This window comes from Buteo buteo, chromosome 5, assembly GCF_964188355.1.
Source record: "Buteo buteo chromosome 5, bButBut1.hap1.1, whole genome shotgun sequence".
In the NCBI taxonomy this organism is placed as follows: domain Eukaryota; kingdom Metazoa; phylum Chordata; class Aves; order Accipitriformes; family Accipitridae; genus Buteo; species Buteo buteo.
In genome coordinates, this window is record NC_134175.1 from 14,618,110 (window position 1) to 14,630,864 (window position 12,755).

General features: G+C 43.5%; 1 protein-coding gene across 2 annotated transcripts in view; it reads left to right on the forward strand.

Annotated features, from left to right (window-relative positions):
- IKZF2 (IKAROS family zinc finger 2) overlaps window positions 1-12,755 on the forward strand; it is a 111,757-nt gene that overhangs the window by 55,328 nt on the left and 43,674 nt on the right. For both annotated transcript variants that reach the window (XM_075027917.1, XM_075027918.1), the window contains one exon: window positions 7,038-7,304. In XM_075027917.1, coding sequence (XP_074884018.1) covers window positions 7,038-7,304 — 267 coding nt within the window. The remainder of the gene's footprint in view (window positions 1-7,037; window positions 7,305-12,755) is intronic.

Below are 12,755 nucleotides of genomic sequence, written 5' to 3' on the forward strand. Positions count from 1 at the left end.
AGCATAAAAGTTGTTCCACAGGTTTCACTGCTGTAGTCTTCATTCCTTGTGTCTGGCCATGGACAGCTGGGTTGCGAGAAGCTGCCTGGTATTTTAAAACCATTGCTATTGAAAGCATGCAGTGACATCCAGGGTGCTGCTTCACATTAGCCAAAGCTGGTTCTTGTGATGGCACGGTATGCCTGATCAGGGGCCTGATCCAGCTGAAAATGGTTGATTTTTTTCAGGAAGGGTCGTTTTTCAACCAGATTGGTTTACCACCCCGTTCCATGAGCACTGGTGCCAGTATAAAAGATAGAAGGGGTGAGGAACGAGAAGACGGCAGCCATAGTTTGTGTCAGCTAAAACCTGACTGAAGCTTGGCTTAGCTATGCAACCACATCCTAATTTAAACTAAACTTGGGTGTAACAGACCTGTTAGTCTACACTTACTGCACACACCACCTCCAGAAGATATGAAATAAGTACTCTGTTGCATTTAGTGAGAGTTTAAATTGACTTCAGAGGTAGCAGGCTTAAACTGAGATTCTTCAATGTGAAAACTAAAAATTTCTAAGGATGCCTAAATAAGCTGATCATTTCTCACTGAATTTCTGGCGTATTAACTACCTCCATGTGGGCTTGAAGAATCCCATTTGTAGCATGCAGAAAAGGACTCTGCACTAAGCTTCTAAAAATCCTTTCCCTCCTTCTTCTTTATATTAGTTATGAAATATTTCTTTGATTTAACTGTTATGAATGGACATAACCCTGCTGAGGTCACTGTGACAACATGGTGTCATCATCTAAGATTCCCACTTACTCAGTGGCCAAAAGCTAAATCTTTGGCATGTTGTGATAAACAAATTTGACACCCAGCATCGGGGATGTCCATATGTAATCTAAGAGGCCTTGTTTGGGCTTTTGTCGCTTGACTTGAGAAAGGAGTTGGGTAATTCCCCTTTCTTTGCAGGTGACATTCACCCTCATTTGTTCCATCTAGACGCAGCTTCACTTCTCTCTAAGCCTCCAGAAAGCCTCAATCTACTGTGAAAGCAGAACTTGGTCCCTTGAAATACACCTTTCTAACCCCCAAGTGAAACGTTTTCCATTACAGTGTTGTTAGGGCAGTGTTGCCCACAGGTGTCATTTAAGAGACATCTTCCTCTCTCCTGAAGATCACGGTTATCAACCCCAACGCAGCAGATGTGCTGTCAATGCCTCGAGCAGACCTGATTCTCCTTATTCCTCAGCATCACACCTATGCAGCTTTGGAGCAATACCTGCTTTGCACCAGCGCAACATGAGGAGGAGGGGAGAAGGGGAGGCCTGTTTGTTTCTCAGGAACTAAATATAATTTCCAGCTAACTTGCTTTTTAATGTCAACCTGTTTGCCAAGTACTTTGTGACTATGAGGCGACAACAGAGCAGATTCCTTGCCTGGTTCTGCTGCTGCTCAGCTGGCATTCTCACCCTTTGTATGGGTGCCTTTTTAAAGAGGGAAGATTTGTCAGTGATCCCTTGTTTACACATTTAATAGCTCAAAATTAAGCCAAAATGGACTCGAAAAGCCTCGTTAATTAAGAGCCAAATTCTACCAGCAACAAGAAACTCAAAGGCAAGTTTTCTTTTCACTAAGACCCCTTTATACTCTTCCAGGAGGAAAGTATGTTTAAACATGCATTAAAGTCTCACTACACTTCTGGAGTGGTGTAAACAGTCTCTTTAAGAATTCTTTTTGCTACCAGAGTGCTCTTAGACTGAACAAGAGTCAGGGCTCATTGTTTCCAGCTTTGGGCATTCCTTACCTTGAATTTTCAAAATCTGTCAAGACGGAAGAGTTCTGCCCCCTCCCCCCCTTAATTTTAATTTTACAAAACATTTATCTGTTTGACACTCTAGCTCTTAAAATTAACTGTATTCCACTCACCATTACTGAGTGCTTTTAACAGTATAGAGACAGTGCATTTAATAGTATAGAAACACTCTGCATCTGAGTCTTGCAATGTGTAAGAACTACGTACCCTGGTTCAAAACATGCAAGAAGCTGGGTCATTTTCTATTTGTCTTTAGCTGCCTATTAGCAATGTCATTAATCCACTGCCTAGGAGAAGTTCATGATTAAAATAGATGGTGTCACTGACCATTGACAAGACGGTATGCAGAAGGTTGTGTTGTAGCTGCCTGTCACTGTGCTGTGGTATTTAGACCTCAGTCTCGTAGGGAAGTAACAATTTCTTAATTTATTTGCATTCTGGGGTAAAGACCGACATATTATCCAGGCTTTGAATATTGCATTACATTGTGTTCTGGACAAGGAATCTGCAGCAGACCCTGGGAGAGCTAATGTACTACCAGCCCCCTGTTATCAGATGAGTTTGGTCAGAGAACACCTTGTGTCCGCATTAGCTGCAAATGTCCTTCACTGTGTTCACCCACAGAGCCACCCCAAGGCTCTTCGGGGGTGGCAGATTTGAATTTTGCCTCCTCAAGGATGAGTATCTGAAGCTGGGCCAAAGCTTCGTTTCCTGCTGGTGAGAGAAGAGGGATAGGGGAAGAGGCACGGGGAGGGCTTGAGGGTTTAGGCGTGCTTTTTCTGCTGCTCTGGGGGCAGCAGGAAGAGGCTGGTGGTGCGTGGCTGCTGCCAGGAAAGGCTAACCTCTAGCTGAAGACCACAAACCCTTGGTGACAGTGGCCAGCCTGGTTTTCCAAGGCCACAGATAAAATAAGCAACGACCTAGGACAGCAGACAGTGGAGGAGACAGAGGGGCACAGTCCTGTTGTGTTGGACAGAAGGATTTTTTTGTTCTGTAGTGGGAATTGCACTCTAGCTTGCTTGCTTAAGAAAAAGGTGGCCAGTGCTTTAATTTACATCCCACCTGGGGATCAAATCTCTCAGCAAGACAGGAAGTTTTTTTTCCCCCAGATCTCACTTTTGGAGGAAACAAATTTCCATGTCAGAGGATGAAATACTAGGAATATTTTTCTTAGGTGGATCTTCCAACTTCTGGTTTGTAGCTACACTAATTTGTGGGTGAAGGAAATATTTTGGTACTGAAAACTTGCCAAAATGCTGTTTATCAGGGAATTGCAGTTTAATTAGCACTTATGAGACATTAACAATAATTGTATTCAATTTGGCCACTCAGGATAAAGTGTGATTCAGGATCAGCTGGTTAGTGCTCTTAAAAAAAAAAAAAAGAAAAAGAAAGAAACGTTGCTGTGTGGTCTGGTGAATATGTGCCATTAGCTTCGTGTTCATAGGTAGAAACTTTTGTTGGCTGCTTGACTCTCTTTTCCCATGAGGTATTGTGCTGGACTGGGAAAAAGTGGAAGGAACTTGTATTAACTGGAGGGAAATGGTTTGACTTCAAGTTCATGCTTTTGCAGTGAGATGGATTACAGTTTATCCCTGCTATCTCTTTTGCTGTGATTTTTAGGAAAAGTGCCAAAAACTTTAATTTTTTTTTTTTTTCCATTTACTTATTTATGCTTTGCTTTGCCAAGGAATGAGAAAGCCTGCCACTTTTAGCAAGCATGTGAACAAGAAAGGCAAGGGAACCCAGGGTGAAATTTGATGTGGAGACTTGTGTATGGTGCAGGATAGCCATAAACATCCCTTGAATATTTCTTGTTCCTTTGCAGCAGAGTTCATTATGCTGTCTGAGTTGTGGCTGTAGGTGAAAACAAAGACAGTGCCGCAAAATGATTGTAGTTTCAAAGCCTGGCTGTGAACAGAGAAAACAAACTATATGCAATTTAAGCGCCTGTTTGTATGCAGGCTACCACACAAGCCTAACATATACACTAGTATGATGTAAGGCAGCGGAGATGACCTGATTAGCAAAGCCCTTTCAATGACCTGAGGACATCCCTGCTGCACCAATGCACCCCTCCTTGGAGACCAGCGGCTAGTCCCAGATGAAGGAAACCTTCCTGCAGCAACAAGAGCTAGCAGAGGGTTTCTGAAAATGGCAATGATGGTGCTCTCTGTGTGTTGTGAAGGTGAGGGAAATAAGAAGAGTAAACAGCCTGCACAACTTTGCAGAATAGCTGGCATATTATGAAAGATGCAACATGAATTACTTGAGCTTTGTGAGATACATTTGCAGGAGCTGTGGAGCACTGTGCGTTTGGGGAGGGTGCATTTCAGCAAACAGCTCGCTCCGTTTTGTTGTGCTTTTTATCCTGTTGCATGAAAGCCATCATTCAGCAGAAAGAAACGCTAGGGCAAGATAAAGTAAGTGATCTTCCAGTTTGTAAGATCTTGCAGCCTTGCTTTCATATGTGCTGAGTAGGCAAAGGTCCAGAGACTTGAATGGGAACTTGTGGTGCTCAGCACTTATTACAGTCAAGTGTTTATTATTCCATGTCAGAGAAATAGAGAGAAAAATTTATATACATAAGATGACACATGAGACACAAGGCTTTCTGTCTCTCTTGTGGGTACATATAAATATACACAATTGGTGTGAGGGTTTTTTGGTTATTTTGTACATTGCTGTGCGTGAGGAGCGTGCAGGCTTGTGGCAGCGACCCGGGGTTTTAGGTGAGGAGTGCAGGGCACTATTTCTGGCTCTACCCTAGCTACTTGTGTGGCCAAGTGTATTAAATACTGCTCCTGAAGACAGCAAACCATTTATTTGGGCTTCATTCTCAGACTTGCTGAATACCCCCAAAGGCTGCTATTATTAGAGGGAACTGCTATTTCTTAGCTCTGAAAGTGGGCTGTCCATAAATCACAAATGCGTGCTTTCCATGGGGAGGTGGGACTAAAACCTCAGCTTTCTCCCTGCCAGCCCGCGAAGCTGGCAGAGCTCCCACTCTTCTAGCACTTCCACTGAGGGTGTGTTCTCCTGGTCACAAGGCTGGTGATGGCTGTGCCACCCACTGTACCTTGGGCTCCGCACGAGCATTGGATGGCTTCCCATTGCTTCTCTTGCAGCTGTGGTGGGCCGGGCCCCCTCATGCTCGCCATGCAAATGGCCTCCTGTTGACCTGTTTCTGCCTTCCTTCCTCCCCTTGTTGAGGTGGTGGTGGCCTCGCAGAAGAAGCTATTAAGAAGGCTATATCTTGTCCTTGGGGGATGATTTGCAATTGCATAAAGTTTAGGCCATCTTTCTCAAGGCCAGCAAGACATTGCTGTCACTGTGTGTGCTATTGGTACCAGGGTTAGCACTGTGGAGCAGAGCGCCATCCCTGGGGGACTGTGCTCTTCCACCACGCTGGGTGTAGGTGGGGATGGCCATCCTGTGCCCAGGCCAGCACAGCCACCCACTGGCACTGGCTGGGGCCAGGTCACAGTCAAGCTCTCAGTCTGTGCCATTGTTTCTTCCCTTCTATAAATGAAGCGCTCAAATATTTCGTAGTTACAGGCCATTTCGATGACAGTGCCTGTGCTGATACTAGTCTGCTGTGATCTGATCTGCCTGTGTCCTTGCTCTGGATGTGTTTTGCTGTAGTAGTACTTTCATTCCTTCGCTCCCATTAGTGCCTCGATGAATAGTCGAAGATGTGTTTCAACAATTTTACGATTAAAAAGCAACGTCTTACCGTTGTTTGGTCCCTAGTGCCTTTACCCTGTTCATTATGCTTTGCCTAGGATTAACAACCGTGATTCAGAGTTGCAACATCAACATCAGCCTCTGAACCTTGTGTTTTCTTTAACTATAAATTCTGGGGAAGGAGGAGAAAGGAGGATGAAGGAGGAAGTCTTAAGTAGGAGGGTTTGTTCTGACATTTCCAGGCCTGCTGTTTGAAACTGTGGTGGCTCACAGCAATCAGACACATTTATTCGTAACTCTCTCATTGGGTTCCCAGACAGGGGCCCCTTGGGCAGCTGCTCTGGAGCATACCTGGCCAGGGTTTGGAGGCACTGGCCAGCCTCAGAGCACACATTCGCACTCCAGGTCCACCGCTGTTACCAGCACTCGTCCTAATGGCCTTAGTACAGAGGTCAAAGACTGCTTAGATATAAAGGCTGAATCACCTCCTTTTTAAACCCCTCAGCAGGATCAAGGCTTAGGGAAGCAGGCACGTGGGCTTGCCTTCTGGCTGACAGTGTGGATGGAGAGTGTGACTCTGGGACAGGCCTTTCAGCAGGTTCGACCAACCACTGAGGCATTGAAATGGGGGTGTCTGGTGATTAAAACACCCTTGCACCGACACCCCTACATGAAAAAGCCTGATGCATTCATTTTCTTTAAATATTTGCCGATCCCACAAGCTTTTGCTAGTTTGAGGAGGTTTGTCATGTGACCCAAGGATCACAGAAATCAGTGGTGAGCCCATCAGTCTAACCAGGCAAATATGAAAGATCTTCAACTGTGCTTATTTCACTTGCAAATATAAATAAGCCAGCAGCATAGGTCTCACCTCAGACCTGTTTGCCTTGGCAGTGTCCCATTTACATGAATCAGAATATGGTAGCAAAAAAGCACTGGAGGCTCATCCAGAGATTGATTTCCCCTCTGTCAGGAAACCTGCCCATGCAGGCAGGGTGATTTGGAGATTACTGACACAGCCCACAAGCCTGGCTTCACTAGGTCCCTGTGTTTTGAACAATTCTGCTTGTGAAGGGTTCTTGTTTCCGCAAGCTGTGGCGGTGCAGTGTCCTGTCTTTGGAAGCCCTGTGTCTTGGTGCACGAGGCAGGAGAGACCTAGAAGAAGCAGCTGTGGCTAAGTCCTTTGCTCTTGTGACTTGAGCTCCTTGAAAGGAAGGGAGCTCCTGTGTTTAAAGCTGAGAAGCAGGAGGTCAGTTCTTAAGCCTGCTGCATCTCTGCAACTTTTGGTAGGTCTCTGGATCATGCCGTGCCTTAGTTTCTAAACTGTAAGACAGACAGAAATTAGGAATTTTAAAAACAAACAAACAAGGCCTTGAAAAAATATGCAGTTGTAATCTGTGGTGCCATCATCACCATGAGGCCCTCGTGTTCATTTAAGCTTCAAGGCTGTGCTTTAATATTGATAATAGAAATTTATTATGATGTTAGCAATTGGGAACTTAGAAAATACAAGGTTTTAATTATTTGTTTGTTTGTTTGGTGTTTTTTTTTCAGCAAATTCAGTAAAGCTAGAAATGCAAAGTGATGAGGAATGTGACAGGAAGCCCCTGAGTCAGGAAGATGAGATCAGGGCTCATGATGAAGGAAGCAGCCTGGAAGAGCCCCTCACTGAGAGTAACGAGATGGCGGATAACAGAAAGATCCAGGAGCTATCGAGCGAGGGAGGAATCCGGCTTCCGAATGGTAAACTGAAATGTGACGTCTGTGGCATGGTTTGCATTGGGCCCAATGTGCTAATGGTACATAAAAGGAGCCACACTGGTAAGCAGCTGAAAGAAAATCTGATGACTGCCTGTGGCGTCTGATGTTGATGTTACCTGACAACTCTTCTCTCTTCCCTTTTCATTCATGGGGTAGCAGGAGGCTGGGGAGGGGAAAGATGGGCTTCATTGGTTTGGTTCTCTTCCTGCTCCCCAAATTCCGGTGATGCCATGCTTCTTGCAAGTATTGTGCTTCCTTGACTTTGATTACCAGCCTTTGGTTCTTAAAAACAGCACAAAAGTCTGGAAATTGCCTTTTTTATTGTTCTTGACCAGGGGCAAGATGGTGAGAGTCATTCTCTGGTGGGGGGTGGGTGCTCACGTGTGTGTGCATGTGCAAGGCTTTTGAGCCTTTAAGGCGAGTCTTAGATGGTCTTCCCTTGGAGGTGCTCACAGATGGACAATGCCAGCAGCTTCCTGGGGATCTCATGCCTCCTTTGCAAGTGGCTAGGCATCATGCTGGTGGCCTGGAAAACCTGGGATTAGCAAACCCTGCAGGGGACACTCATTACCTAGTGATCCTGATGCCAGGGTGGGCTTGCTGCTCATTGCATGACAGCTTCATCAGGAAAACCTCACCTGAACCACTCCTGAGGGCTAGGGCTTGGCTCCCCCTTACCATCCAGGTACCATTTTGTGGCACCTTTCAATACCTGCACTCTCCTATAAATTATTTTTATTACTATTAGTACTACTACTGTTTGGAGACCAAAACAGCTTGCTAGGCTTATGGATTTGAGAATTCAAGAGGCAGACAAAACTTTTTGTAATATGCTGATTGAGCAGGTCTTTGGGGCCTGAAAGATGAGGCCTTGAGTTCAGAACAGGGAATTTCAGGGGAATCTTAGCTAATATGACAAACTGGGGTGCCCAAGAGGCTGGTACTCACTAGCCTCTTCTGCTCCTCAGGTGGGAGTGACAGTTACCTCCAACAGCATAAAATTACAGATGGTGCCAGAAGACAATGCTCTCTGTTCTTTCAGAGGTCTACCTGGCAGGGACTTTGATTCAGAAAAGCACTTAAGCTGTGCTTAACTTTTATGAGATTTAAGCACATATAAGTCACCTGAAGTGCTACAACATATGCTTAAGATACGCACTTAAATCTTATTAAGGTTAAGCACAGGTTTCTGTACTGGAGCCTCAGTGGGTGTTTGTTCTTCATATTTTTTTAAAAAAATGAAAGATATTTTGGTTTTTTTATCTTTCTCTGCTATTATTTAATGGGGTGAGAGACTCTGACTGTGAGATATCTGCCAAGACTTAAAAAGAAAAGTGGGGTTTTAAGGTAAAATAAGAAGGACTTCGTGTAATCCCTTTGTAAACCTAGTAGTTTGCAGTCAAGTAGTGTGCTCTTGATGGGGAAGAAATCAATAAGATTTCTGTACAGAGGAATAATAAATATATATTACATAGATAATGCCCTGTATATAAGTTGGATTGATAATAACTTAACATAAATGTATAATGCAAAGCATTGCAGTATCGTTTATGATGCAGTCATGATTTTAGACAGCAATTACGACAGGGGAAAAGCATTAGCTGGAGAACCAAAATCTTGATTAACAATTTGACATGCTATTACTGGGAAAGGGAAAGAGAATAGAGAATGTAACAGGCTGCGTCCCCAGCTTTCAACCTCCCTAAAAGTTTTCATTGGCACTTGCACATATCTGAGCATATGTATTGTAGGTGCATCAGATTCCATGTATTTGAACTTGAGCAGCTAAATTAGACCTGCTAAATTTAGATTTAGGTACTTAATTAAATGATCTGCATTTTTTGAGATACTGAATAGCTAGCACATCTTTTAAATGCAGACAAGCTGCCTTTTTCATGTTAAAGAAGACGCACAAATTCAAAGTGAACACAACAAAATCTCATCTGCGTGCAGGCAAGACAGCTGTATGCAGGTGCACGGGTAGGAATTGCATAACTGGTAGCTTTTTCCTCTGGGCTACTGCTGGTTGCTCATAGAGCTCTGACTCTTTTCCCATCTGAGCAGAGGAGCTGTGATGTATTGCTCTATACAGATGATTTCAAGCATATAGAAATGGCATTCCTTTTAAGGTGCAGCTCAGTGCTCTACTCTCAGTAAACCAGTTGGCAAGTTTTGCAGGGGATTTTTTTTTCCCCCACTTTGTTTGTTTGTTTTTTAATGCATGCTGCTACTTCACTGTCCACAACAGAAGGAGAAGTTTGCTTGGATTTCCACATCCTTGATTTTAAGGAGTATTTTTAACATAGTGGTATCTATCTTTTAAAATGCAGTATTTAAAAATATATTGCCACTTCCTCAGCATCCAGGCGCAATGGGCTGGCCCCAGCTCTGGAATGAGCCCTGACCTGTGGGTAGTCTGGTTTTGCAGCCCAAGGGTGAATGGTGGAGGGAACAGAGGTTGTCCCTAGTGGGTGGAAATGGATGATATTCCTTATCGGCTAATGCAACTGGCATGTAAATCATTACATCTCAAAGCCAATTTAAGTATGTTGGGAGCTGAATCCCGCCTTACTCTCCTCTTTATCTGTACACAACCAAAGCATGGTCTGGCCAGTTGTTTGCATTGGCAAAAACTGAAGTCCTTTTCCTTTCCCAAAAAACCTGTCAGCATTCTATGTAAATCTCACAAAATGCTGTGGTCCGTAGTAGAGGCTGTAATTTGCATGTATGCTGGGACAAGAGTGTGGCTTTCCTTACACCAGGGACCCAGGCTTTGCGAGAAGCTATGCCCATATGGCTTTGGCTGTGTTATGCACATAAAGGGGCACAGTTTTCTCCAGCCATTATTCATCTGTTCTTGACAAACAGTTGTCTTCCCCTGCCACATTATAGTAGTCAGTCAAACAGATATAGGAACGGGGAAAATAATCTGTGCTGTGGATGAGGCCAGAGTAGATGAGCTCAGTGCCCCATCTCTCATCCTCATGTGCTGCCATCACCTCTTCCCATGATAGACCGACCTGGGGATTTCCCATTCATCCTTTGGATCCACACAAGCACTGCCTCGTGCATGTGGTGGAAACGATGCTTTGGCCCATGGCACCTCTGTCACAGAGCCCATGGCACTGCTCATCTGATAGCACCAAACACATTTCTCTGAAACACTGAAAATTCAGGTGAAGCATTTTTGTAATCTGCATGGGCATCAGAAGAAGGCCTTTCTATTTATTTGTCATTGCTGACAGAAAATAAATAAAATGCTCAATGTAGGAATTAAGCATGATGCACTCCCTGCTTTAGTGAGTGGGGTAACCCCACGACCCCCTCCCTCCTGTGCCACATCCTTGTGTCAGAAAAATAGCATGTGTCATGTTTGATTTACTTTCCTCCTTTCCCATACTATCCTCTTTTGATCCAAATTTCATATTCCACAGCACATGCCCCAAGTTGCAGCATCTTTATCAGAGTTTTTTGTTACTGCAGGAGATGACTGGTCACATAATATTGCCACTGGATACTCTGGGGGCTTGTGCTTGGGGATGTTGAGGGAAGGTGAGAGGAAGAAGATAAAGTCAATAATCCAGTTTGTCTGAGGTAATGAAAAGGAACTCCAGTGATTTCTCACCTCTTTAGGCTTTCTGCTGGTGGGTCTGAATTAAAATTTCCTTGCTCCTAATTTTTGGTAAAGTGGAAACCATTTGCTGTTACAGCCGTGCTGCTGCCTTTGTGATCTGCGAGGTCCATGTGTTGTTCTCCCGTGAGCTGTGAATTGTGATTTTTCTCCACTGTAATGTCCAGTCCTTTATCTAGTCCACTGCTGGATTTTGAAACACTTTTTATTTCTAAGAGAGGGTAGGGATCATCCTCATTGTTTTAAGAACACCCAGAGATTAAATGCTTCCTCTGTGTAAATGCAGCAGGACAGTGGCAGAGCAAAGCCAGGTCCCCATGTGCAGGGCATGATGCAGCAGGCAGTACGGATAGCGGTCTTGCCCCACTCTCTCTTTGACCTGCTGATATGTTATTTTTAGGCTTTTTTGGGGTGCTAACTGCAGGAGCGTCTCAGATCTTTGCTTGCACTCCATGTGTATTTTAGTACCCTAAAGTCAGTGAAATGGGATATGTTATGTGCCCATGAGGAAAGTCCTCAAGTTCTGCTTTAGCATCCACAGCATTATAATTGAACATATGCAACACTGGAACTCTGCATGCCATTTAATTTTTTTCATGCAGAGTTCAAGTTTTTGGGACACGATTAATAAATGAGGAAAACCCCAATTGTACTGTTCAGTATAAAAGACTTCTATGCCTAAAGCAGCTAATCAGGAAAAATTTAAAAAAATGAACATATAAACACATTACAATTAACTCCATTGGACTGCCTGTCTTATTCTTCTAGTAGAAAGGTTTTATTTTGTTTAATCTGTAACCTAGTGCAGGCTCTTGCAATATGAATTGATTTGTCACTGAATCAAAAATTGTAGGGCCAAATAACTAAAAGTGAGGTTCCTAGATCTAACTTTTCCAAAAGTCTCATTTACTTAAGCATAAAGGAGAGCTTAGATTTTCAAAATCACTCTCTGCATAAGGATGTGTTTTACTTGCAGTACTCGGTAGCTAAGCTCTTCTGGTATTTCTGCCAGTTCGCTTAAAGGATTTTTCTCTCTTAAGAATATGGCCATAAATTTGTGTGCAGAGGACACTTGGAAATCACCCAGTTTTTCCAAGGGATTTTTCATGGGACATATGTTACTACTGCTTTATAATAAATTGCCCTATCTGGAATTAGGTTTTTCCCAACAAAAAACCCTAGTAAAGTCACTATTTCAAGTGATGTGCAGCCCGTTAAGTGAATCTGATAGAACAGTAAGTAGGTATGCAGACTAGATAGTCCCTAGAATAACAAATGCAGAAATGGAGCAAAGCCTGCTGATCTGTACCTCACATGGGTAAAGGCAGGTTGCAACTCACTGCCTGTCAGTGTGTTAGCAGTGCAGCTGATATTTCATTTGTGCTCCTGGGACAGAGCAGAATCAGAGCAGTTGCAGCATCTGATGAATCAGGAGAAATGTTTCATTTTAACTGAATATTAACAAAAAGCCTACTACAGAAGTATGAAAATCAATATTATTATTATGACCAAATACTTTCCGATGGCAGCATGGGCACAGTAATTTTGTATTAAGAGGTTAAAAAAAAAAATTCTGTTTGAGAAGTACCCAAGTTATCCTTTGCATATCAAAAGTGTGTGCCAAACAAAACAGGCTGAGATCTTAGATATACATTTAGCCAGGGCAGATGTTAAGTGTAGTCCCACTGGACCCAGTTCTTATATGTATAGAAGGACTCTATCCTGGCTTTCCTTGTGAAGAGACTTTAAAACCAGTGTTTTTTAAAAAAAGGTAGTTAAAACATTCACAGGAAGGGACTCGAGCACTGCTGTAGAAATAACCAGGCCTCACTGTTAATGAGAACTAGTGCATTATTTTGTCAGTCGCTCCGTTTGATTTC